Source organism: Micropterus dolomieu, linkage group LG07 (genome assembly GCF_021292245.1).
Source record: "Micropterus dolomieu isolate WLL.071019.BEF.003 ecotype Adirondacks linkage group LG07, ASM2129224v1, whole genome shotgun sequence".
NCBI classification, from domain to species: Eukaryota; Metazoa; Chordata; class Actinopteri; order Centrarchiformes; family Centrarchidae; genus Micropterus; species Micropterus dolomieu.
The window spans coordinates 9,748,793-9,776,654 of NC_060156.1; the positions used below are offsets into that span (position 1 = coordinate 9,748,793).

At 40.4% G+C, this 27,862-nt stretch overlaps 1 protein-coding gene across 1 annotated transcript in view; it reads left to right on the forward strand.

Annotated features, from left to right (window-relative positions):
• cps1 (carbamoyl-phosphate synthase 1, mitochondrial) overlaps window positions 1-27,862 on the forward strand; it is a 57,539-nt gene that overhangs the window by 8,782 nt on the left and 20,895 nt on the right. Inside the window, exons 10-27 of the mRNA XM_046053694.1 lie at window positions 1,050-1,191; window positions 1,416-1,493; window positions 1,701-1,799; window positions 2,090-2,185; window positions 5,194-5,383; window positions 5,708-5,865; window positions 6,094-6,222; window positions 9,407-9,551; window positions 9,831-10,041; window positions 14,641-14,839; window positions 14,945-15,121; window positions 16,601-16,719; window positions 20,500-20,641; window positions 21,015-21,080; window positions 21,265-21,328; window positions 21,708-21,889; window positions 23,276-23,470; window positions 25,978-26,045. Of these exons, the coding sequence (XP_045909650.1) occupies window positions 1,050-1,191; window positions 1,416-1,493; window positions 1,701-1,799; window positions 2,090-2,185; window positions 5,194-5,383; window positions 5,708-5,865; window positions 6,094-6,222; window positions 9,407-9,551; window positions 9,831-10,041; window positions 14,641-14,839; window positions 14,945-15,121; window positions 16,601-16,719; window positions 20,500-20,641; window positions 21,015-21,080; window positions 21,265-21,328; window positions 21,708-21,889; window positions 23,276-23,470; window positions 25,978-26,045 (2,460 nt within the window). The remainder of the gene's footprint in view (window positions 1-1,049; window positions 1,192-1,415; window positions 1,494-1,700; window positions 1,800-2,089; window positions 2,186-5,193; window positions 5,384-5,707; window positions 5,866-6,093; window positions 6,223-9,406; window positions 9,552-9,830; window positions 10,042-14,640; window positions 14,840-14,944; window positions 15,122-16,600; window positions 16,720-20,499; window positions 20,642-21,014; window positions 21,081-21,264; window positions 21,329-21,707; window positions 21,890-23,275; window positions 23,471-25,977; window positions 26,046-27,862) is intronic.

Here is a 27,862-nt window from a genome sequence, read left to right on the forward strand (position 1 = left end):
AAAATTGGACAGTTGAAGACTGGAAAAATGTTGCCTGGTCTGATGAGTCTCGATTTCTGTTGAGACATTCAGATGGTAGAGTCAGAATTTGGCGTAAACAGAATGAGAACATGGATCCATCATGCCTTGTTGCCACTGTGCAGGCTCGTGGTCGTGGTGTAATGGTGTGGGGGATGTTTTCTTGGCACACTTTAGGCCCCTTAGTGCCAATTGGGCATCGTTTAAATGCCACGGCCTACCTGAGCATTGTTTCTGACCATGTCCATCCCTTTATGGCCACCATGTACCCATCCTCTGATGGCTACTTCCAGCAGGATAATGCACCATGTCACAAAGCTCGAATCATTTCAAATTGGTTTCTTGAACATGACAATGAGTTCACTGTACTAAAATGGCCCCCACAGTCACCAGATCTCAACCCAATAGAGAATCTTTGGGATGTGGTGGAACGAGAGCTTCGTGCCCTGGATGTGCATCCCACAAATCTCCATCAACTGCAAGATGCTATCCTATCAATATGGGCCAACATTTCTAAAGAATGCTTTCAGCACCTTGTTGAATCAATGCCACGTAGAATTAAGGCAGTTCTGAAGGCGAAAGGGGGTCAAACACAGTATTAGTATGGTGTTCCTAATAATCCTTTAGGTGAGTGTATCTATCCTTACAGTAAGATCTAACAATAGTGGCGAGTACATTTCCTTCCTCAATAAAACATTTGCAAAGCTCATGTACATTAAATTCAGGATTGTTTACATCCATGCTAACTATTGTGCAGTCTTCTTCTTCCCTGCCTTTGTTGGCACATGGCAGAATATCTTGATGTGTTACTGCCACCACTTGATGCATGTGCGTCCTTGTTCATGTGCACAAGTTACATAACACAATAGTGCTATTACAGGTCTAAAACTTATCAGGGAACCTTTAAGTCTTGCTGTACATAAACACTGTTTAGGTTTAGCAGGGTAAAGTTTTTATCTATTTTCAGAGATTTTTAAATGTTTCCCTTAAAGCAGTCATACAAACTGTTTTACTCATGTCTGGTTCCCCAGAGGTCAGAACCAGCCGGTGCTGAATGTGATGACGGGCCAGGCATTCATTACGGCGCAGAACCACGGCTACGGCATAGACAGCGAGTCCCTGCCCCTAGGGTGGAGCCCACTTTTTATCAACGCCAATGATGGCACCAATGAGGTTGATTTCACTCTGTGTAAAAGTCTTTTTCTAAGACAACATGGCATTTTGATAGATTTGTTGTAGGGGTTTTTCAGTTTCACTTGCAAATAACTACAAAGCCTGCAAGCCTTATTTTAAAAAATAACAGCATTTAGCCTGCTTCTGAAATGCCAACAAATGAAATGCAGAATATTGGTGGCTTTGACTTTAGTTTCCTTATATCAACTCTGCATATTTTTCAGGGCATCATGCACAACAGTAAGCCTGTTTTCACGGCCCAGTTCCACCCGGAGGCTAAAGGCGGTCCCACAGACACAGAGGTAATTAAAGACTTTTTTAGTGCTGCATAAAGCACCTGAATACCACACTTAAAGTTAATAAATATAAAAATATTTACAGGATGCAACTTAAGTAAAAGTAGAAGTCTTGTTTGAATGTACAAAGTTTCTGTAGTGGAAAAAAGACTTGTATTAGAAGTTATAATAAACACTTACATACAATATTGGTGTTTTTCATTGATTCTACAGTTCCTCTTTGATGTCTTTATATCACTGATCAAGAAAGGAAATGACGCCAACATAGTGTCCGTTATGCCCAAGAAACCCCACATCCCTCCCAGAGCCCAGGTACAATGAATCACACAGGTTCAGCAGGTTTACCTGCTTTCGAACAGCATATGATTTTAGGTTTGTTTCATGTGGCGAAAATCCAGGACTTGTATTAAGTCTTTGAGGGTGTTAAAGGTTATTGGAGAATTTATCAAATAGGTACCTGAAAATAGTTTATTTGTTACATGTTAATGAGTTTTACATCAGGATCACCATGTTGTTAAAGACTATTAATGTTTAATTGCAAATGGAGTTTCATGCTGTGTAGTTACTGTATTAGTATGTATTGTCTGTTTGTGTAAATGCAGGTGTCAAAGGTGCTTGTACTGGGTTCTGGTGGTCTGTCTATCGGTCAGGCTGGAGAGTTTGACTACTCTGGATCTCAGGCCATCAAGGCCATGAAGGTAAGAGATAACATAGCACCTTAGCAATAACCCAGATACAGGTATCAGAGGTTTCATCTTAGTCATGATGCCTGAACATAGTGTAGATGCACACAGTCTGATTATATATCCTCTTGTCAAGGGAAATATCAACCAACATCAATGTAATATGCATACAGTTTTTGAAAAGATCCAATATCCTGTTAAGCGGGTTTAATCTGACACATATTTATCCTGTGCCCAGCTGTTTTAGAAAATTACAGAGCCTATATTAAAACTCAAACAACTTTTTTAAATTTCATTTTAAGGATTTATCTATGTTAAAATGAATGCACTTGGTGCTACGTGTAGCATGTCTAAACTACCTATGAATTTGGGTAAATTTATGAGAATACTCAATTATGAATTTTAATGTTCAGACCATATTAATCTATAAATCTCTCGTTTCGCGGGTCACCATCGGAGTTGTTATTAACCTAGAGTCTCCGGACCTCTAGGTAGCTTTTAATAATTATACAATTATTCACCAGTGATCTGTTAGTTAATAATCGCTCAATTATCTTAAATCAATCAGTCAGTCTCATATCTAAAGGGTAAATTATCTTGGCAGGGACTTAGAAGAAGGCAATACACACAATTCCTTGATTACAGTGAATTTATTAACTAACTAAGGTGATATAAAAAGGTGGTTGAATACATCAGAGAAATAAACAATGGCTAAACAATGAGAATGGAGGTTCGATTGTGGGAAGCATTTGACTCATACAGCAGAGGAGAACTAATGAAAGTAAGCTATGAGTTTAGGAGTTAAAAAGACAATATTAACACTATGGGACATCCCTGACCACAGAATGCTTTGTTTGGTCTTACTGCTTGTCGGCGGCCTGCTTTGGCCTGTTGCACGGGTCCCACGCTAGCTGCCCGATCCTGGCTTTTTGCTAGGGGATTCTCCAAGGTTCTCCGTGTCTGAAGAAAAACCCTCAAGGTTTGTCTGTCCTCCGTCTGGCAATTCAGCTGTTTTCCAGGTGTCCTTCGTTGCCACTGGCGAGACCACGTGGTTGAGTCTGACCACGGTGAGGTTGGCTTGACGAAAAAGCCTAAAAGGGAACTTGGTCGTTCTTGAATTAGACCAGTGTAACTTAACAGACTGATAACTTTTAACAAAACAAAAGAAAGAAAATAAAAAAAGTAAAGTTGCTGGAACTGAGGGACAAATCGATGTTGTGGCACTTCGCGTGTGTAGCTTCAAGTGAAACAAAGACTTCGTTGCGCTGGTGGAATTCTTAGGGCGTTGCCGGGAGGGGGGCAAGCCGGGGGCGCGTGCCGAAGCGTCCAGAGAGCAGAGCGAAGAGGAAGAGAGGAGAGCGAACGATGTCGTGTGGAGCTCTTTTGTTGTCTGGGGCGTGGTTCCCCAGAGGGCGGTCCTTCGTTCCCGCAGGGCGGGCCGTTCTGGTTTCCCGAGGGACTGTCTTTCTAAACTTTTAATATGTCTATAAAGACAAAGAAAATCTATTTATTATAATCAAATATTTTCCCACAATCAAACCTCACTGGTCAAACAGTTGTACCGTTCTAAGTTTAAGCATTTGGTAACAGGAAAACACTTGTCAAATTATTGGTCATGATAAATAATGAGTGACATTTATACATTAATGGCATTTCCGACGATGGTATGTAATACTTATTTCGTCCACTGGGGGAGCTCAGGTTAAATGAGGAAAGCTTGGATTAATCCAAAAACAATCTTTCCTTAGGAACTGGGAAATTTAGTCATTTGGCCTTAAATTCAAGCTGGCAATTAATAGCGTGTAGTATGACTTTTATCATCATTTCTAAAGGAATTGTGTGAGAAAGCATTGTGAACAAGCATTGTTGCACAAAAAATGAAGTGTCCTTAATCTTGCTGAAAATTAAAACACTGCAAAAGTAACTTATTTAGATTCTTTTCAGTAATAATATCAACAACAGATAGCAACAACATGGTAATATAACGACTCAAATAGAAGCAAACGTAATCAAGCAGCTAAAAGATTATTTAATTAAACAGGTAATGCTTCCTCTCAGAGTCTTTGGAGACTGCAGTTTTTGTTTACATAACGTTCAGGGCTGTCCTTGGTGTCCTGGATTTTGTCACACCTGGGTGAGAAGAGTATCCCTTTAATGAGGTAATGAAACACAGAGCAAGGTCAGTTGCCACATGTGTGTGTGGGGGGCAGTTTAGGGTTTCCTGTCCCCTTTTAAGGAGAGTTCTGATAGGCTGTTCAGGGAAATGCTAATCGCTGGTTAATGTCCCTTTTGTCAATTTAACAGTCAGGCACTGCGTTATCAGCTTCGTAGATCAAAAGGTGCCAGTTTTATGATCAGGCTGCTCAGGAGTAGCACTTAGGGAAAGCGACCTTTCCACCCCCCTTCTGTTGGGGTCTCTTCAGCTGTCTGTAGAGGGTTGATAATCAAAACCCCTGCTTCTCTCTGGGAGAGAAAAGAGGAGTTGAGTCTCTAAATTATTTAATATAAAATCCACAAATCCACACTGTTGTTCACTACATACGTGACACTGATGGATGAGTTTGATTTCATGCGCCTGCCAAGCCAAGACTGAACTGAACTGGTCTTGTCATTACATTTGTCAACAACAGACTTCTATGGAAACCTTCAGAAGACCTTTCATACACACCAAGTTTGAATAATTTGGTGTGCATACTGTTTGGTTCCCATTCTAGTCCATGACGTGGAATTAATGGGCTCTATTCACATTAGACATGTCACAGTTGCAAAAGCACAGATTTAAATAATAAGGGAGGGTGGCTGAATTCCGTTCAGCTGATTTTGTTTCAATGTCTTGGTACTGTGCATGTTGGCTCACTGTCACTCCTTTATTTTAACGACTAGAAATAAATGCCAGGTAGAAAAACCACAGTAGCAAATTTAAAACACAAGATGTGATGTTTTTGACAATGATTATTATATATTCATCTTCATCATACTGGTTTTCCTTCAAATGAATAAGTCATGTGAATGTGGTGTTGTAGGAGGAGAACGTGCAGACAGTGCTCATGAATCCAAACATAGCCTCTGTTCAGACCAACGAGGTGGGCACCAAGCAGGCGGACTCTGTCTACTTCCTGCCAGTCACGCCACAATTTGTAACTGAAGTCATCAAGAACGAACGTCCAGATGGCATCCTACTCTCCATGGGTGGACAGACTGCACTAAACTGTGGTGAGACGTGTGCAAATGTATAGGGTTGCTGATTTTTTGTAGTAGGGGAAATACTAATTGTGTGTCAGGCATAGGGGTTACATTTTTTTGTGAAGTTCTGTGCAAGGCACAAACACTGACAGGGTTGGACATTATTTGCACCAAAGATATGTGCAACTCATGTTACTGTAGGGCTCTTAAGATATTGACGCATTCACCAGATGTCATATGCAGTGCTCAGTAAATGCAAGATTTTCCACTTATTGTACCATGAGTTTGCATTTTTGTTATTGCCTGTGTGTTTAACCATCCATCTCTGTGGATTGATCTTTGTGTGGTGTTCAGGAGTTGAACTATTCCAGCGTGGCATCCTGGAGAAGTATGGGGTGAAGGTCCTAGGAACCCCAGTGGAGTCTATCATGGCCACAGAGGACAGACAGCTTTTTGCTGACAAACTGATGGAGATTAATGAGAAGATTGCACCCAGTTTTGCTGTGGAGTCTGTAAGTCTAATAACAAGAAAAAAAAGAACAAAGACAAATGATGTGTGTGTGTGTATGTATGTGTGTGTGTGTGTGTGTGTGTGTATATATATATATATATATATATATATATATATATATATATATATATATATATTAGTGTAGATGGATTCTGTATTTTTGTTGTTAAAGCATTTTTAATGTATTGAGCAGGGGAAATGCAGCATAATATTTATGTGTATCTTTCAGGTAACTGATGCCTTGAAAGCGGCAGAGCAGATTGGTTACCCAGTTATGTTACGATCGGCCTATGCCCTGGGAGGTCTGGGCTCTGGTCTGTGTGCTGACAAAGAAAAGCTGGAAGAAACCGCCCACAAGGTCAGAATAAATGGTGCAGTGTCAGGATAGTGTGCAAATCTGGGCACAGTTAGAACTGTTACTTTGTCTTTTCTTTACATATGATTGATCATGCTGTGCTATGCCAAGGGATTGAAGCATTTTACCTATACTTTTACTGAGAAATGTTTTTTAGTTTCATACAATCACTCATTTTTACAGCATTAACCTGAAACAAGATAGGATCTTGGAAAATGTTTCGTTTCTTTGGTGCTCTGCCAAGAAAGGAATAGTTTGCTGTTGCTAAGCAACATTCTTTTGTGCTGGTCGAGAATCCAGCATTATATCTGACAGCTCAGTTGGGTCTAATCTGTGATCACAGGCTGCAAAATGAACAAAATGTGCCAGACTGTTGTATATTGGTGTATTTGGGACGCACTTTTGCTGTATGTTCTGCTTTCCTCGTCTTGCATTTAAAAGTATTTTATTTATTGTTTCATTCGGATGTTTCAACGACAGTGTTTCTTTGCCAGTACGCTCTGGATTGTATCAAGTATAGGGCAGAGATAGAGTTCGCAAGATCTTTCTCTGAACATAGACAAAAATACAAAATGAAAACCCAAGGTAAATGCACTCTTTTTAACTGTCCTCAGAAATAAACATAATTCTCTTTTTAATTATGCTGTCAGTTGCAGACTGTAATAGTGTAAGCTGCTGATGATGATGGGCCAGAACGTAGTCAATTTATCATTTGCACATGACTGCCTTTAGAAGGGTTGTGTGTTCAAACCCTGCTTCCTGCTTGTGGTGTTTTTCTCCCTTTTCAACAAATTGATTATAAAGACCTCATTTTACATGTTCACATTAAGTGTATGTAGGAGTGTGTTCCCCCTGTGATTGGTCCAAATCATCCTTTGGATGCTTATTTTCATTTCCCCAGTATCTCCAGGCAGAGAAAATTCCTGCGTTTCTCATTCTGATGAATCTGATCTCACGTTTTCTGACAGCTTTTTCAGAAGTGTGTCAAGCAAGCCAGAGACTTTTTTGAATTTCCTTCAGAACTTTTCAAAGTAAAAGCTCTCAGTTAAACACAACATTAAGTACTGTGGCAAAGTCTTTCTCAAGCTTTTAGTTTGTAGGCACAATCACTTAGGAAGAAGTGATTATGTGAGTAACTTTTGCTGTCGTGACTGAGATCATCGTTTCAGCAGCAGCCACTATAATGTTTTTTTAATTTTTTTTTTTTGCCACTAACAAAGTAATCTGCCAGAAGTAATTGGACAGATATTATTGCTGGCGGGCCAGCTTTGGCCTGCGGGCCACCTATTGCCGACCACTGCAATACAGCATTTCAAGTCTCAACTAAATGTTCTACATTGTAGGTAAAATTATATTTAGGGAAACTGTAAGCATGTTTTTTGTTACGTTTATTTTGAACAGACAAAAACCCCTCACAAGGCACAGTTGTTGTAGTTTATCTGGAAAGTAGTCTCCTTTTAAGACTTTGGAAGTTGTTAATAATAAAGATCAAACACTGGAAGCCTGTACAAAATATTTCTTTTTTTTTTTTATTATACAAGAAAAGACTGAAAGTAACATTTAAGATGTTAAAATTACTCACTTAAACTTGCGTGATTCAATTAAAACTGGTTTACAGCAGGGTTCCCCTTCTGCAGCATGACACAAAATCACAATACAATCAACAGAAACAAGACATGACAGGGAAGAGGACTTAATGGAGTAAGATGGTAAATGTGACTTGAATCAGCAGTTACAGGTGTGTCCTTCCAATAAAGGTTATTGCTTTAATGTAGTATGAGATCTCATTCCAGATTTATTGTGTAATGTGTGAAAAAATAATCTGACTATAGTTGTTTTTGTAAGCCGGTACTGGAATAACCACGTGTAAATGTGATCTACCTAGCCCGGTTACGTTGCCCGCGTGCCCGGCACTGGTTCTGGTGCCAATTCCGGACTGAGCAAATAGGACTGCTAAGTTAGCTGCACAGCTAACAAAGCTAACTAGAGAACAGCAGTACATCAGTTTTGCTAAGATTATTCTTCTTTGATTTCTACTTTTGTAACACATTTCTGGGTGGCTTAGGATGCTCAAAAACTTACACAAACTTTGCACACACGTCAGAATTTGGTGGCAAATTGCAAAGTTCTGCAGTTTGGCTGTGTCTAAGGGGCTCTATAGCGCCCCCAAATGGTTAGGATAAAGTTGCTTTGGTCTTCATTAGATTTGGGGGATCATTGCTCTCATCATAAAAAACGCATTTCAGTTTCTGCCGGAAATCATTCATCATTAGGAAGTCAGCCATTTTGCATTTCCTGCATAAATTAAAATTTTTAAACGTTTGAGGCCTTTAGGATGCTTAAAAAGTCATGACACTTTGCACCTGCAATTGAGCTGCAAAATTTTTCGATTTGATGACATTTGGGCTTGAGGGTGGCACATCGGCGCTGTAGTGTCCCCTAAAGACTTTTTAGCCTTCAAATGGCTAGGGATGCTTGAAAACTCAAAACTTGGCATGTGTGTGAGAAGGGTTGGATTATGTCGTCTGATATGGTTCTGGGGTGTGGGTGTGGAAAAATGGCTCACTGACGCCCCCTACAAAATTTCAACAAGCACCCCCTTTGAAATACTCAAAAAAACTAAACTCTTGGAGATGTAGCCTAAACGTAACAAGAAGTTATCCATTTTGAATTGAATATGCAATTTAGAGTCTCAGTACTTTAACGAAGTCCTTTTTAGAGGATTTATCAGATCAACAAATTTGGGCAGTGCAATCTAAAGACTATTGTGATGCTAAATTGTGAAGCTGTGTAAGATTCATTAAACCTCCTTGCAGCAGATATCATTGTTTCTAAATAAATAACCATGTTAACAGGTTCAGTGTTTCGAAATGTGTAACTGTGGTTTCTCAACCACATATTCTCAGTGTTAATTATTTCTACTGGAGTAGTTATTGCCAAAATAAGTCACCCAATCTGTTTTCAATGTTATTTTCTGTGATTAAAATGTTTTTTGAGTACATTCAGACGATTGCTCAAGACCTGTCAATGTCAGGGTTATTACCTTACATCCCATTTAGATTTCATTACGGTTTTATAAGGAATAATGTTAACCATTGGTAATAAGTATTAGATGCATTGCAGAGCTATTATATTGAATTATATTGTATGGGTCTTCACATTATTGTCTATTCTGTGCTTATTTTAGGCTCTAGCCATGAGCAGTCAGATCCTGGTGGAGAAGTCTTTAATGGGCTGGAAGGAAGTGGAATATGAGGTGGTGAGAGATGTGGCTGATAATTGTGTCACCGTTTGCAACATGGAGAACTTCGACCCACTGGGCATTCACACAGGTACTACAATATGCACGACATACATTAAGTTCTGCTTGCTTTTTGTATTCTGTTGTCATCAAAGTAAAAACAATTTCTCCGTTTTGTTGTTGCTTTATGTGGTGTTTATTCAGCTGATGGTTTCTAATTTTTTTTTACAACACAGTCAGCACAATATCATCCTGTGTTTTCTCTGTCTCTGCATCTTTCTCATTAACCGAAACCAAGTTCCGAGAACATTAATACTGTTTAAAGACGCTACTAGTCCTGATCCTTCCCCTTCTTCTTCTTTTTCTTCAGGTGATTCCATAGTGGTGGCACCGAGCCAGACATTGTCCAACGAGGAGTACCACATGCTCCGTGAGACGGCCATCAAAGTGGTTCGTCACCTTGGCATTATAGGCGAATGCAACATCCAGTATGCCCTACACCCGTCCTCCCTGGAGTATTGTATAATTGAGGTCAATGCCCGGCTCTCCAGAAGCTCCGCTCTGGCATCCAAAGCCACTGGGTGAGAGAATACATGTATACAAACAGAAGGCACACACTTCTAGAAGGCTAGTAAGACTATATATATATATATATATATATATATATATATATATATATATATATATATATATATATATATATATATATATATATATATCTCTTGTGTCTTGATGGACTTTTCCACAGAAAGTGGTTATTAGGCCAGATCAGTTAAGCTCAGACATACAGGTTTCTGGTTTTAAAGAAAGTTGAAATGACACCAAATTATATCAGACTGGTTGATTGACTTTCACAAACTGTGGCTGTGCTGCAGTGGTGTGATAACAGAAGCAAACTGTGTGCTGTGGACGGAGAATATTGTTTTAAATGAATATTCTACGACTATCAAACACTCATCCATTGTAGGGGTGACGTTTACAGAGTGCAAGCTGTCATAGAGACACACATATTTTAGAAATGATTTTATACTTAAAGAATAAATAAAATACAGTGAGTTGGCTGGTCTTCAGTGGTTTTTCTAGTTCTTATTAACTGCCAACAAAACTTAGTTGGAACAATACAAATGACAATATTAAACAATAACAATATTATTATTGTTATTGTTATTATTAAAATCTCGATATATCAAAATAGAGTAATAACCATACATTTACTAAATAATTCCATTTAAAATTAATAAGCTAACAGAATCACAATAAACATACAATAGGCTGTTATGTATAGGCCATTAAAAATGACCTATGCTATGTCAATGTCAATTTTATTTCTATAGCACATTTAAAAACAACAGCTGACCAAAGTGCTGAACAGGGTGGATGTCAAATACATAAATAACATTACTACAGCCAAAGTGAATCACAGGGGGAAAAAAACAACAACACTTTAAAAAAAATGAGAAACCAGGTTAAGGAAGGTTAAAAGCTACTGCAAAAAGGTGCATCGTAAGCAGCGATTTAAACATTTGTAAGGTCTGTGCAGCTTTAATATGCATGGGGGAGGCTGTTCCATAGGATGGGGCCGCCCACTGCAAAGGCTCTATCGCCCTTATTTTTTAGCTTTGATCTCGGGACATCCAAGCTGTAGGGGGTATCGAAAGTGCTCCTTTATTACAATTCTTATCATTACCAGTAAAAAACAATTTGGGGACTCCGCATACCGCTACCGGCAATATTTCTCGTCAACGTGCGCACACTGTGCAACATCTGGACGACCTTCAGCAACTGGTGGGGAAAAGCAGAGACTTTTATTCATCTTCTGTTCTGTGCTTCACGGAGACGTCGCTGTGTGGACTGATACCGGACACTGCAGCTTGCAGGCTTCCAACTGTACAGAGCGGCCCGCGACACAGAACTCTCTGGCAAAACAAAAGGTGGAGGCATCTGTTTGTATATTAACAATGGCTGGTGTACCGACGTGACAGTAATTGAGCCGCACTGTTCTCCTGATCTGGAATATTTTATCATTAACTGTAAACCGTTTTACTCCCCTGGTGAATTTGCTTCATTCACTTTGGTCGGTGTTTACATTCTGCCGCAGGCCAACGTGCACGATGCAACACCGCATGCTGGCTGACCGGATACTATGTGTGGAGCAGACAAACCAGGACTCCGTTGTTATTGTTCTTGGTGACTTTAACAAAGGAAACCTCTGCCAAGAAGACAGTTTATAAAACATCCAGCCAGAGAGGAGAACACCACAGTTCAGTGCCTATCACACAGTGCCCCGTGCTCCACTGGGACACACGGTCCACCTGATTCCTGCATGCAGGCAGAAATTAAAACTCTGTAAACCTGTGGTGAGGACACCAAAGAAGTGGACCAGTGAAGCTGTAGAGGATCTTCAGGTGTGTTTGGACTGCACTGACTGGGATGTTTTCAGGACTGCTACCAACAATCTGGATGAGTTTACAGAGGCTGTGATGTCCTACATCAGCTTCTGTGAGGACAGCTCTATACCAACACGCACCTGATTGAGTTATAACAATGACAAACCCTGGTTCACAGCTAAGCTCAGTCAGCTGGAATAGGAGAAGGCATTTAGTAGTGGAGACAGGGCCGGGGCGTTTACAGTAATGGTTTAGCAAGGAGGTGTGAGAAGCTAAACGACTGTAATCAGAGAGGCTGAAGGACCAGTTCTCGGCAAATGATGCCACTTCTGTCTGGAGGGGGTTCAGACAGATCATTAACTACAAACCCAAAGCCCCTCACTCCATCAATGACTCTTGCCTGGCAAATGAGCTCAACCAGTGTTACTGCTGCTTTGAGAGTTAATCGAACACCATCCCCATCCCCGGGTTTTCTGCCTCATGACTCCTCCGCTCTGGTGGACTGAGCGGAGGAGTCATGACAGAGCCAACAGGTCTGTAGATGATGTAGTAAACATGGCCCTTCACTACATCCTCCAGCACCTGGGCTCCCCAAGAACCTACGCCAGGATCCTGTTTGTGGATTTCAGCTCCGCTTTCAACACCATCATCCCGGCCCTGCTGCAGGACAAGCTCTCTCAGCTGAACATGCCTGACCCCACCTGCAGATGGATCACTGACTTCCTGACGGACAGGAAGCAGCATGTGAAGCTGGGAAAACATGTCTCTGATTCCGGGACCATCAGCACAAGTTTCCCTCAAGGCTACGTTCTTTCCCCTCTTCAATCTCTTCTCCCTGTACACCAATAGTTGCACCTCCAGTCATCAAGTCTGTCAAGCTCCTGAAGTTTGCAGATGACACCACTCTCACTGGGCTCATCTCAGGTGGGGATGAGTCCGCCTACAGGTGGGAGATCGACCGTCTGGTGACCTGGTGCAGCCAGAACAGTCTGGAGCTCAGCGCTCTGAAGACAGTGGAGATGGTTGTGGATTTTTAGAAAGAGCCCAGCCCCACCCTCCCCCATCATCCTGTGTGACTCCACAGTCACCAATGTGGACTCCTTCCACTTCCTGGGCACCATCATCTCCCAGGACCTCAAGTGGGAGCTGAACATCACCTCCCTCACCAAGAAGGCCCAGCAGAGGATGTACTTCCTGCGGCAGATGAAGAAGTTCAGCCTACCAAAGACAATGATGGTGCACTTCTACACGGCCATCATTGAGTCCATCCTCACCTCCTCCATCACCATCTGGTTATGCTGCTGCCACTGCCAGGGACAAAGGCAGGCTGCAGCGAATTATTGGCTCTACAGAGAAGGTTATTGGCTGCAATCTTCCATCACTTCAGGATATGTACGCCTCCAGGACTCTGAAGCGTGCAGGAAAGATTGCAGCTGACTCCTCTCACCCCGGACACAAACTGTTTCAGACTCTTCCCTCTGGCAGGAGGCTGCGGACCATCAGGACCAAAACACAAAACATCTTCCCATCTGCAGCTAGCCTCATCAACAAGGCCCAGGTCCCCCTCTGACACTCCCCCCTTTCATAAAATACAAAAGTCTCTACATATGTAAATATTATTTAATTAATACAATTAAAAACATGGCACATTGCACATATTTCTTGTTAATTGTTGTTCTATATATTTTTATATTGTCAATTTATATATTTATGTTCACAATATTCTCTTCCATGGCAGTACGTCTGTACAACACAAACCCGAAATAATGAACATGTAAATATCTGAATTGTTCTTTCTCTGCAAATAGTTGTATTATTTTTTCTATTATTCTTTTATTATTCTTATATAACTTGCATTGTTTATTCCATATTTATATATTTCTAGATATATTTATGTCAACTGCAAATTCCTCCTATGTGTAAAACACTACTTGGCAATAAAGCACCTTCTGATTCTGACTCCCTTCGGCATGTTCTGACAGGTAAAATCAGACAACCACTCATCGTAAACTGCAAGTTTGTGTCAAATCGTCCTAGTAGGACACCTAGCTTGCGAAATTCTGCAAATAACTACCAACTACATATGTAACATGGATAACGATACACAAAATTGAACATCTACATTACTGACCATATGTATGCCTATGTGACATTTACCCACCTGGAAGAATAAATACAATACATAGTGAGTTGGCTGGTCCTCAGTCGTTTTAGAAATTGAATGTGGGGTGTCCATAAACATGCAAGATAAAATGCATACATACAGTAAAAATTAACACACACAAGTAAGTGGGCAGTTGCATATAAATATCCTACATGATAAAGTTTGTAGTTCTTCATGGAGAAAATGACACAGATCCGCTTAAATTTATGAATGTTACAATGGAATTCAATAGTGTGAGGTTTCTGTTGTTAAACATGATATCAAGATGTCCAAAGACACTTCTCAAATCACATTGCAGCTGGTCCATCTTGTAGACACACTGACTCTATTTCCCTCACAGTTGTTTGCTGAACAGGTAGTGCTTGGTATCGCATCAGTGGGGCTGGAATTCTCAGACTGACATCTGGACGTGCTATGACATAATATCTGAAGATATAAATGAATTTGATTTTAATTCAGGGAAGGATTTCTACAATTGTTCAAAAAGATCTCGGAGATTTCCAGCACGACCAAGTTTAGGATTAAATACAACAAGGCACCATTCATTAATCAATCATTACTGTGTGATCATGCTAATGATACTTATATGTCACAGAAACTTCAACCACTAGTTGATTTTGATCTCACAGGTATCCCTTGGCTTTTGTCGCCGCTAAGCTGGCTCTGGGTATCCCCCTGCCAGAGATCAAGAACGCCGTATCGGAGAAGACCACAGCCTGCTTCGAGCCCAGTCTCGACTACATTGTCACCAAGATCCCCCGCTGGGACCTGGACCGCTTCCATGGCATGTCCCATGAAATAGGCAGTGCCATGAAGAGTGTCGGAGAGGTAGGGGAGGATCTGCAGATAAGCACTCTCACTCACTCACTTGTTTATTCACAAGACTTTCACACCCATATTATTCTGTGATGTATCTCCCTCTTCTGGATTCAGGTGATGGCAGTGGGCCGGACCTTCGAGGAGAGTGTGCAAAAGGCCCTGAGAATGTGTCATCCATCAGTGGATGGCTTCATGCCCCGGCTGCCACTCAAGAAAGCATGGGCCGACACCCAGGACCTGCAACAGGAGCTGGCTGTGCCCTCCATCACCCGCATTTTCTCCCTCGCCAAGGTATACTAGCCTTTCATAACGTTAATAATGAATGACACTGACTAGAGTTTTCTCATCAAAATCACATTTTGTAGTGTAACAGAGTAATTATCATGGAGAAAAAAACATGAAGTGTACAGCAAAATGTGTCCCTGGCCTACTTGCATGCCTAGTTGTGAATGCCAAATTCTATGGAATTGCTTGTCTTTGAAATTTGGATTTAGTTAAATAGATGCACAGGAGGAGGCGAGAAAGTACTTGGGGAACACACAGAACAACTAGGGTTTATGTCTAACTTTCGACAGTATGGCCTTTTCAAATGTGTACAAATGTCAGGGGAATGAATCAAAATCAAATCATCTGAAATCTGTAAGTCTGTTTCTGTCCTTGCTCAATATAGACTGATATTTTACCTTAGAGAATCAGATGAAGGTGAAAAGCACTTTTGCAAGGTGAAAAACATCTGCAGGTCCAGCACTTTCAACATGCTTTTATCACCAGCTGAGAAAAGATCAGAATGAGGTTGTGTCAGTGTCGCAACCTCCAACTGTGGGAGATTGGTGTCCTCGCAGTGGAGATATATTTGTCCCCTTTAAATATGCCGTGAGACCATTGAAGATGGTGACAGCATTAGGGATTAATGATCCACATCTTATCTCCAGGCAATCCAACACCAGCTCTAATGCCTCAAGGTGGTCAGCACAGTCTGTCTTAGCTAACCTCTCTGGTCCGTACCAGTTTGATTTCAAAACCTATGCTCCTTTGTTCCAGACAATTTGAGACAATATTTTGTTGTTATGTTGGGGGAAAGCATAAAAATGTAAACAGCTGAGACCACAAGACACACCCACCCTCCTAAAAAGATATTCAGACATAAGCTATGATAAGTAGCAAAAAGATACAGGAGGATTATAAATTTGATATAATCCTCTGATATGTTTCCGGTATTGTATCTCAGGCATCAACACTCAAAAACACATTTGCATCTGGACTCTCAAATTACATAACACACTGAAACTCCCTACTGAAAGTAAGAGAATCACTTGCAGCTTGATTAGCAGATCATTGTGAGGTAGCTTTTACAGACTGCTGAGTGAAATCCTCCCACACTAACCTGGAGTGATTTCTCTGGCCAGACATCTAATATAAAAATGATAAAACATATTTACTAGCTGTTGTCAGGGCACTGCCTCTGTCATATTACAGGATAATGACACAGATTGATATCTGATTTTTAATAAAAGGCCAATACTGGCAAAGTAATAAATTACTATATATAGTTATATATTTTACTCAGAGACCTTGAACGAGTAATGGATAAAAACATATTATTTACAGTGACTGCTCTGAATGACTGTTCCTATCCAGTGAGGGTTCGCTGAATGATTTGTAGCATGATTTCTTTTATCATACGCATCTAATAAGGGGCATGAATGATGAACTTGATGATGATGAAGGATGAATGCAACGCTGAGTCTGTTTCATGTCTCCACTTTTAAGTCCCTCCACAGTGGCATGAGTGTTGATCAGATCCACCAGCTCACATCCATAGACAAGTGGTTCCTCCACAAACTGCGCAGGATAACACAGCTGGAGAAGCACCTGGCTAACTACAACAGGTAACATATACACACAGATGCACACGGGGGGGAACAACACACACTTTTTGTAATGTTGAATTAGGAAATTAAATTATATGATTTGATGTTTAGCTTGTGATTTTATGTGTATCAATATGTATGCTTGCTCAGTACTTCTGTCTCTGCCTATATGTGAGTGAAGTGACATCCTCATAAACTAGAGTAAAAGTTGCACATAACTTTATCATATCTGTCTGACTCTCTGCTTTCTCTATCTCCTCCAAAATACTATCCATCCATCCAACCCTAAAGTTGCAGTCTAGCACCACAGGCAGGCAACTTGTGGATTATTATAATTTTATAGAATATATTCTAATTACTTATTAGGTCCGAAGTGGGCTCTGTCACTGTCAGTCTCTTTTCTTTTGTCATATACATTTATCCCCTTGTGACCTGCCCAATTATTTCTGCCCTGGACTTTGTTGGTTTGCTGGTTAATATTGCAACTTTGCTACAGATATGTCATCCACTGCTAATTTGAATATCGTCTGACCACAACTCTGTAAATCCTGCAGTGAAACTACGTTCTTATGTATTTATTTTATTTAATTTTATTTTAAATTTAGTTTAACCATTGTGTTACTCTGGCTCTTATAGGAAAACTTCTTGTGTCCCACATTTGTAGCATTAAAAGACAAAATACAAACATTTCAGCAAAGGCCACAGCAGGATCGTTACAACTAATACAGTACACAACACTCCACTTAATGAACATTTGTATTACTTGCAAGTAGTTGTGTCCACAGAGTTCTGGAAATCTCAGGAAACTAAATCTGATTTAATTAAATATAGACATAAATGTAATTCCTGTCTATGCAGCACTGTTTTTTTGTTTTGTTTTTTTAATCTTGCACTCATCTCCAACTGCAGGATGCTTCCTCAAATACACCATATTCTCCTGCACACAACACAGGTTGTGTTAAAAATAGAATTTGGGAGAAACACAGTTCTTTCTAGAAATTACTGAATTTTCTTCAATGGGGAAATGTTGGGTCCTAAAAAATCAGATGGACCCCAGTCTCCTCACGTCTCTCTCTCTTTCTCTCCCATGGTTCTCTCTCGCACTCTTTTTTGCTTTCTTTCTCTGCCCTCGGGCTCTTACCTGAACAGCCACTGTGAATTGTCATGGCTCAGCCACAGGTTACCTGCGGCTTCCTTCAGACTCTACTGTTTAATAATTAATGGCTGGCCGTCTGGTTGGCGCCCACTTCAACACACTGACATATGGAAGACTGTAGTCTCCATTGCCTCTGAAGCAGGGGACACTGGGATGGCCACACTACAATAGGCTGCTGCCAGACTGGTGGAACTGAGTACAGGTGGGCTTCAGGCTCTACTGGTCAACAGACTCATAGGAGTCTTGGAGTGTTGAATCTTCTATTGCTGTAGGACATTATTTAGGACGGAAAGATAATTATTGATAGAAATTAGAAAAATCCTCAAAAAAGCGAAGAAATACAGATCACAATTTCCTTAAGTCCAAGATGACTTCTTCAGAAGTCTAACCCTCTCATTGCAGGAACCAGGAATCAAAGTAGATGGTGCACCAATATTATTCCTGTACCATATTCCACATTTTGTATCGACATTTAGCTTTAAAAAACGGTATGATCAGATTTACTCATATAGACATAAACACACAAATCAGTTTTTTTGCGTCTGGTGACGTGAGACTGGTCCGAAACCAGATGGATGATGGGTGCACCCTTTCCCATGTCCTCCATAGAGACATTTGTTTTGTTAATGTTTGATTACACAACGCAGAACTCCGTAATATGACAACCTGACTATAAACCTGCGTATGAGGACAGAGATAATTAGGTACACAAGCCCTGTGTGTGACATGAATTACAATTAAAAGAACTCACTCAGTTGGTGAGGTCAGCAATTATACTACACACAAGTGCCATTTTAATGTTCAAACTTAAGTAAAAATGTAACTAAATGAAAAGTGTGAAATAAAACAGAAATTAGTTCTTGCCATTATTAAAATTTAGTTAGAATGTGCGTGTTTTATAAGCATATATGAGAATCTGTTAGTCCCTTTTCTTCTCTCGCACATTGTCTTAATGTGTATTTTGTGTTTCAGGTGTGTGTGAGGGTGTATGTACATGAGTTCATGGCATGCAAAGTATTTCACTCTCACTTTAAACAGCTCCTGCAGTGGGAGTAAATGTACACAAGACAACCAAGCTCTCAGATCAAATTCCTTTCCTTTCTGTGATCCTGACTCAGAAGAACTCACGCTGCTCTCGCCTTTTGTTGTTTCTGGTGTTTATTTCTCAGCTCAGCCATGTGCAGTGGGAGTTAAAACACAGTTGACATTTCCAATATTGTTACGCTACAAGGTCATAAATAATTCAGATAAGGAGGAGGGAGAGCAAGTTGTGGTTTAGCAGAAATAGGAATTAATTTTGTGTTTACCTAGGGTTAAAGGAATGCTATGACATTATAGGAAATACGCTTGTTGATTTCTTAGTGGGAGTTACATGAGCAGATCAATATAAATTTTATCACCATGTATTCATGCGTTTAGTTTAACTTTGCACACACACTGAAAGCAAAGGGTACAGTTAGCTGAGCTCTGTCAAGAGCCTTCCAACAACTCCTTAAATGTTGTATTTACACACTGTATCTTGTTAATTTAACATGCTCAGGAACAGAGAAACATTTCAGTATGGTTTTGATAAGCAGATATTGAATATTACCGGAACTGTATTTTATGGCCAAATCAGAGTCCAGTAACTGCACCAGAATATCACTTGTCTTGTCCTCACTGTGAACTTACTGGCTTTCCTAACTCTGAGCAAAACTCAGCTGACGTTTAGCTGTATTGTGGGCTAGCTTGCTAAAAAAACATAATACAATTTTGAAACGTGTACTTTTCCACTTAGCGCAGAAGCTAGCTATTTGCCCAGCCTCCCATCTTTGTGAGCTAAGCTAGGCTTCACACACAGTAATTTACTTGATACTGGTCGAAACAAACACAAGTTTCTTTTGTTAATGTACTGACTTGTACCGTTATGAATCGTCATATTTGAATATGAAAATAAAGCCAAAACCATATCAGCAATACAATGGCCAATACAATGTATGTTGTTGATTAATCAGTAAAATTGTAAAATGTAAAAATACATAATGATAATAATACATAACTCTTAAAAAAATGACAAAAAAAGCTCTCCTCTTCTTCACGTCTTTTATGGTTTTGATAAACAGCTCACACTAAAGTTTTATTGATCAAAATGGGTTTTAAATGGCTGCACTTGCCAACCTGATGCTCTGGCAACTCGGCGCCTTGTTTGTCCATTTGTTATTGATTGCTTTGAGGCGGGTTGTTCCCTGCAGTCCACACCGCTGGGTAGGCGAGCCAGTCATGACCCACTTGCTGGATTGACCCGCTTGGTTCAGTGGATACAGATATACGAGAGAGGGACTGACGGAAAACATATATATATTTTTTTTCATCCTTCCCAGTAGTTTTTCTTTTTCCTCACTACTGCATTCATGTCAGGAATGTTGTGCATTAAACGTTTAAGCTTAAGAGACGATTGACAGGCTCTGCTAATGTCTACTTTGCTGATATTGCCATTTTGTAGTACCAGAATGAATCTTTTGCACTTTTCTTTGAGACAGGAATTGGTTGATTATTCATTTAATAAATAAGAAATCCACAGAATCAATGTTTAAACTGTATGGGGTTCTGAATGGCTGCGAAACAGCTGCATAATTAACATTACTTGTTGTCTTTTCCTACAGTGGCACAGTTCCTAAGGAGCTGCTGCTGAAGGCCAAGCAGGACGGATTCTCAGACCTACAGGTCGGTCAGATTCTGGGCTCCAGTGAGAAAGAAGCCAGAGAGCTGAGGCTCAGTCACGGCATCAGACCCTGGGTCAAACAGGTGAGCATCACTGGGCTCCTTCTTGGAGCGTAGGTCAGCGAAGGTCAGATAGACTGAGATAATAATGTAATAAAAGTATCCAAAGTAAATGTACTCATTAACACTCTGAAAAGAGGAATACTACTTAAAGTACATCATCTATTTAGAAACCATTACAAATGAGCACTGTCACCTAACAGCAAGAAGGTCCTGGGTCTGAACTCTGCTTAAAGATGCCTGGTGTCTTTATGTATGGAGTTTGTATGTGATTGTAGTGAACAGGTTTACATGGCACATTACTGGTACTTTGTAGGAGTGTGGCGGACAAGAATGATTTTATATCTGAATGAATTACTCATTTTAACCTCTTATTGTTTCTGATCCCTCTTCTCAGATTGACACCTTGGCAGCAGAGTATCCGGCCATGACCAACTACCTGTATTGTACCTATCATGGTGGAGTATGTAGTATTATGGTACCATTACGATGCATGTATTTATGTACGTAACCAATTCAAACACTTAAAAACGAATAAAATAACTAATATTAATTTTAAGAGGTTTTTTTTGCTTTGCTAAAGATGTACAGACGTTCACAAAAGTGCATCAATAACAATGGTTTTGTAATTTCATCCAATCTATCAGGAGCATGATCTGGACTTTAAAGACCAGGGAATTATGGTTCTTGGTTGTGGTCCTTACCACATTGGTGAGTCCAACAATACACTTTCATATAATTTTCATGCTGGTCAGATACAAGTTTTTATAAATATGATAATAATTAGCAAGTGTTTTAACCACAAGTTAATTCCACCAGTGCCATTCAACCAAACTACATATATAAGCTGCACTGCATTGGCAAGGATTGGTTATCTGCTCTAATACAGTGATGTTGTCCAGGAAGTGTTAGGGTTCATAGAACATTTGGTCTAAACACAAACGTCTGTACACGACAACTTTTAAACATGAACAGAAGACAAAATATAATTTACATGGAAGACAAATGTCACAGTCATGCAGCTTATCACAGTTATTTCTTATGCTAAATTTGTGAACTCCTGTTTATGGCCAACTGTTCGATCCACCAGGGAGCAGTGTAGAGTTTGACTGGTGCGCGGTGTCAAGCATCAGAGCTTTGAGGCAGATGGGAAAGAAGACGGTGGTGGTCAACCACAACCCCGAGACGGTCAGCACTGACTTTGACGAGTGTGACCGCCTTTACTTTGAGGAGTTGACCCTGGAACGCATTCTGGACATCACCCAACAGGAGGTTAGGACACACATGGATACATGCCACTTCTGAAAGTTCCAACTAAATATATACGAATGACCTATATGCCTCTAAGTTTTTGTTAAGGAAAAGATTTTTGTCAAATCCTCCACTGAAAACCCAAAACGCCACAACTACCATTGTTTTACACTGATATTATCAGTGATCAATGTTAGATACACTCTTGTAAGATTTTTGAGCTAAGGTTTTGCAGTTACAAGTATGTGGATGTTTTTTATGGGTTTTCGAGGCCTGCTGACATAGATCATGTGGAAGTGCTTGCTAAATAGTTTTTTGGGTAAATATATTCTTAGGTGGTCGTTTTACATCACTTTAAGGCTTTTGGGTCATTTTATGAGGGTAACTGTCATGACGAAGAAAAAAGTTGATTTTATTTACAGAAACTGTATCGAAGATTCAGAGGTATGTCATCTGTAAGTCTGCTACTATCACGGAGTATCACAAAACACGCTTCTCCTGTGTAAATGAATGTTAAAGTCAGTGCAAACTAAAATGTTGAAAAAAAGCTGTTTTTTTTTATGTTATATAGGACTGATGTGATTTCACACACATGACCTGACTACATGATACATACTTTTCACCTTACATCCCATTGCTACACAAGCCCACCTCACCCTTAAGATTGCAAAACCTGCTCAAGGGTATGAATAGTTACCCTGATATTGTCGGTGTACATCTACGTGTATTTATGTTGGGGGGGGGTGGGTGTGTGTGTGTGTGTGTGCGTGTGTGTGTGTGTGTGTGTGTGTGCGTAGCAACGTCCATTGACTTTCCCTTGCAGAGGAATTCTAATCCAGTTAAAGTTGTGATGGGATCAGAGCGTGATTAAGTGTTTGTTTGTTCAGTGTGATAGCATTACCATCAATCCCTCTCTCACAGCTACAGTCCCCTCTTGCTTTCTCTGTGTGTGTGTGTGTGATAAATACGGCATTAGAGCATGGAGATAAACCCTGGACAGGAGCAGGAGAGCAGGCCCATGAATAATGAAGTGATACAACCTGGCATTGCCATGGAAACAGCATCCCCCTGGATCAGCTAGACAGGAATAGGGGCTGCATGCTGCAAAAAGAACCCACACAAACACACACTCCATCTCTGGTGATAAACTAAACCCAGGGCACAACTGAGATCAACTGTTTTTGTTTGTCTCGTGTTTTCACTGTGTGATCAGTGGCCAGAATAATTGGAAGTGGCCACAGACCGTTAATCTGGCTGATAGGTCTGTGGCAGGGGGTCCAAGACTTGACAGAGTATCTCCCTTTCTCCTGTCCTTTCTCCTCCTTCCACTTGTCATTCTTTTACTCTACCTGCTGCTCTATCCTCTTGCATTCTTACATTATTCTCTTCCCATCCTCTCCTCTCCAGGGTTGCTCTGGCAGCATTGTGTCAGTTGGAGGCCAGATCCCCAACAACCTGGCTGCCCCGTTGCACCTGAATGGCGTGAAGATTCTGGGGACGAGCCCCCTGCAGATCGACCGGGCAGAGGAACGCTCCGTCTTCTCCAACATACTGGATGACCTCGGGGTGGCCCAAGCCCCATGGAGGGCCCTTAGCTCCCTGGTGAGAGAAAACAAAAGAATAATGAACATTAAGGGCGTTTAATGATATATTTTAGCATGATATGCGTTGTGACAATTCGCTAAGAAGATCTTAAGAAATTTCTCCTTTACAAGGTGTGTGAGTGTAGTGGAGCGGCATCAGAATGAGTTTTTTTGTGGCCTCTAACTCTAAGATAATATCACACCAAACCAGTAAACTTCAGGGTTCAATTGATTTGACCGCTCAGGTGTTTTTGCAGGCTGTCTTTTGGAAACAAACAGTAAAAGGATGACTTCCCCGAGTAACTGAAGTTAGTTATTAGTTAGCTGTTTGTTTAGTTCAGGCAAATGTGTTTCGCTTCTAAAAGACATTCCCATCTAGGTAATTTTTATAATTTTATTTAGTTTTGTGTACATATGCATCTTCTTTAAGAAAGTCTAATATTTGCATTATACACAGAAACCTATATGAAAACCTATTGTATAAAGTAAGGTGTAACCTGAAATAATTTCATATGCTTGTACGTCCCAACAAGGGTTCATGACATCACTAACAATTAAAAGTTGGGTTTTCCGTATTGGGTTTATGTATAGTATTTTTATTTATATATTTACAAAAATGTATTTTGTTTTGGTTTTGACTACCTCACACTAAACACACACAACACTGCCTTTTAATTTAGGTTAGGTACACCATTCCTTATAGACAAAGTTGTCTTATTATTTGTAGAACTTTCTTCCTCATAAAGGCCACTGTGCCATATTACTTACTGTCCTGTGTAGCGTCTTTTTTGTGTTTGGCCCCCTCAACTCACCCGTGGCTCAGTCACAATGAAGCTCTGGCAGTCCCCTCTGTAGAACACGAGGAGCACTGAAATGTCAGCTCTGAAATATGTCTCTTCCATTACCGTCGCTCATGTATTCAGTAACCACTGAGGGGCGATTAGCCGGTACACATAGATAAACACAGTTCTGTGTGCTCTCCAGAGTCTACCTACATATTCTATTTCCCTGCCGATCTTGAAGAAACTGTTTTCATTGGGCTGAAATAACTCTAGCATAGCCGCGGGGAGATGGTTCTTGCATCTCTGGGAGGCTGTTTTGTGTTTGTTAATGGTACTCCACCTGGCGAGTGCACACTGGGTAATGATAGAGAGAGAAATGCTCGACTTGCTCGGAGACGGAGAAGAGAAAAAGAGCAATGATGATAATGATGATGAGAAGGTGGAGGAGGAGGACATACCGTCTTTCTCTCAAAGCTAGACTCCCTCCACAACTGCTAGTCTTTCTTCTCTCATTCCTCATGTGAACTGAATGGAAGAAAAGAAAATCGAAAGGGAGATGAATTGCAGCTCCTCTGTCTGTTAGAGCACTTCTACGCTCCCTTTTACTCTTTTGATTAGTTCTGTGCGTGTGGCTGAATTGAGCATGGCTAAAATGGGGCTTGCTGTATGAAAGAGTTTTTACTACAGGGACGAGGCTGAGTGCAAACACACACCTTTGATTTGATACTGATCCTTTGTTTGTTCTTTGTGACTTTCATCATACTGGTTGAGCCATGGCTTAGAAAGCTTCATCACCTAACACCAATTTCGTGTCGTCCGTTTAATACACATTTTACTAAATACTTACTAAATAATTACTTTTTTGTTTTCTGTTGCTTTTGTGTTTGTTAGAATGATGGTTCTTCCTCCTCTGCTTTAAAATGATTTGTAGCTCAGTGACTGTAAGTTTTGGAGCAATCGAATGTGTTTCAAATCTTAGTTAAAAAGTTAGACACAGAGAAGTCAAAATTATGACCACTGACATGTGAATAACACTGATTATCTTGTTGAACTATTCAAGAAGGCAAGCCGGTGGAGGCAGTTTGAAGCTTTGGGCAATGTTCTACTGGGAAACCTTGGGTCCTGCCATTCATGCGGATGTTACATTGACACCTAACACTTACCTAAGCATTGTTGCAGACTATGTACACCCTTTCATGGAAACGGTATTCCCTAATGGCAGTGGCCTCTTTCAGCAGGACAACGCGCCCTGCCACAAAGCAAAATGACTCAGGAGTGGTTTGAGGAAGACAACAACAAGTTCAAGGTGTTGACTTGGCCTCCAAATTCCCCAGATCTCAATCCAATCGAGCATCTGTGGGATGTGCTGGAGTCCGATGCATGGGGGCCCCCACCTTACAACTTACAGGACTTAAAGGATCTGCTGCTAACGCCTTGGTGCCAGATACACAGCACACCTTCAGAGGTCTTGTGAAGTCTATGCCTCGATGGGTCAGGGCTGCTTGCTCGGCTAAAAGGGGACCTACGCAATATTAGGCAGGTGATGCAAAGACGCATGCCTTTATTGTGGTTGACCAGGGTTCGATTCCCCCTGCGACATATCCAATGTGTCCTTGAGCAAGGCACTTAGCCCCTAGTTGCCCTACAAGCTTGCGACCTCTGACATATATAGCAGTTGTAAGGTGGTTCGGATAAAAGTCAGTGTCAGTCTAATGTAATGTAACACTTTTCTGTCCCTTCACAGGAAGATGCGTTTACCTTCGCCAACCAGGTGGGCTATCCCTGTCTGCTGCGCCCCTCCTATGTACTCAGGTATGTGTTTTTTTTTGTTTTTTTTTTTTAACACCAGCCAACATACACTGAATTTGCAGTAGATAAGATTATCATATGAGAAGTCTCCTAATTGTGAATGCAGTGGCTGACTCGCTGCTACACCTTTGTCAGTAACAAGCACATTTTAATGTAATTTGTCTAAAATCTTGTATAAACTGCAAATAATCTTTACAGAATTAGTTTTCTTGTGTCAAATCTCTAATAATGTATATTAACAATTATAGCGGAGAAACAGTGTGGTCCTGGTGGGCTGAGGCATGAAAGAAAAAAATCACTTGACTTTCTTAATAACTAAATCACAGATGTATAGCTAACTGAGTAAAATACAATTTCAGTTTATGATGATTAATGAAGTTTACTCACACCACAGCTCATTAAATTTTGCAGTGACACTTTTGTCCAGCAGATGTCGTGATGAGACCCTGAATTCTGCAGGGCTTTGTTACTGAGAACAAACTTGTGTATTAGGAAGTTTTAGCCATAGTGATGCCATTAGTGTTTATTTATTAATACAGAGTTTAATATTAGTCTCAATTTCTTCAATCTATGTGGACTGTTTTATACCGTCAGTGAGTTTCTCTCCTCTTCTGTCCAGCATCATTGTAGGGTGAACCCTCTCTGATCTTTTCTTATCCCCAAAGCATTTTCACTCTTCCCCTTTGACATACTTGGTAATGGTTTTTCAGTGTTCTTCTCAGCCTTGGTACATATGCACAAACATTTTCACACCAAATGCTTCTTTTCCTTGTCAGATCCATGCAGTAAACACACACACACACACACACACACACACACACACACACACACACACACACACACACACACACACACACACACAAATGTTGATGTGTTTAGCCACAAAATAAATGAATGTAATATCTTAAAATGAAGATTCTTATAACCTACTTATTTGCATACTTAAATCAGTCATTCGTTTTGGTTATGAAAACATTTTAGCGGTATAATTGATGTCACATGCCAACACTGCTAGATACGAAAGTATAAATGATACAGTGAGTGTGCATGCCTGCATATGTGAGAGACATTTCCCCGTTACCTCTCTTTTTCTTTTAACGTTCTCACTCTGCTTTCAGTGCACAAGCAGACAGTTTTCAAACTAGTTTCTAGTTTTTGCCATTTTATCTGAGCGTCTTCTTTGTAAGTAAAACGACTTCCAAAATATCAGTCCATTGCTTAAACATTTGGAAAACCTTCTCACTTCTTCACTGTTTACAAGTGCTGGAGAAGCAGTCCCTTGCAAGACAGAGTGAAATGCAAATGCACAGTAGTTCCGAAGAATTTCTATCTGTGTGAAAGCAAGCCTGTGTGGGTGAGAAATGTCCAAATCAGACCAAAGTAATATACCATATATTCATATAAGAAAATGGCCTTGCTCAATTTGACTGCAGTCAATTCTTGCCATAAATTGTCCCTTTAAAATATTTTGACCCTTGGCTATAATTAAAGGCAGATGCCATTCTCTGCCATATCAAAACGATTACAATGCCAACATCACCCAGTATGTAGTGCGGGAGTACCATTTAACCCAATGGATGACTTACTGATCATAAATATGTTTTGCCACAGTAATTATTACTCTTATTCCTACTAGTCTTATTTTTAGAACAAGTGTTTAAATTGCATTACGATGATTTCACCTAACTTCCTTTAAATTCTGCCCTCTCTTTGCAGTCTGCAGAGAGGGAACAAGTGGTCAGTCTCCTTTAAGATCACATTGTCACTCCCACTCTTCAATCAAATGATTGTCAAAGGCATTACTTTTCATTATCCACTAG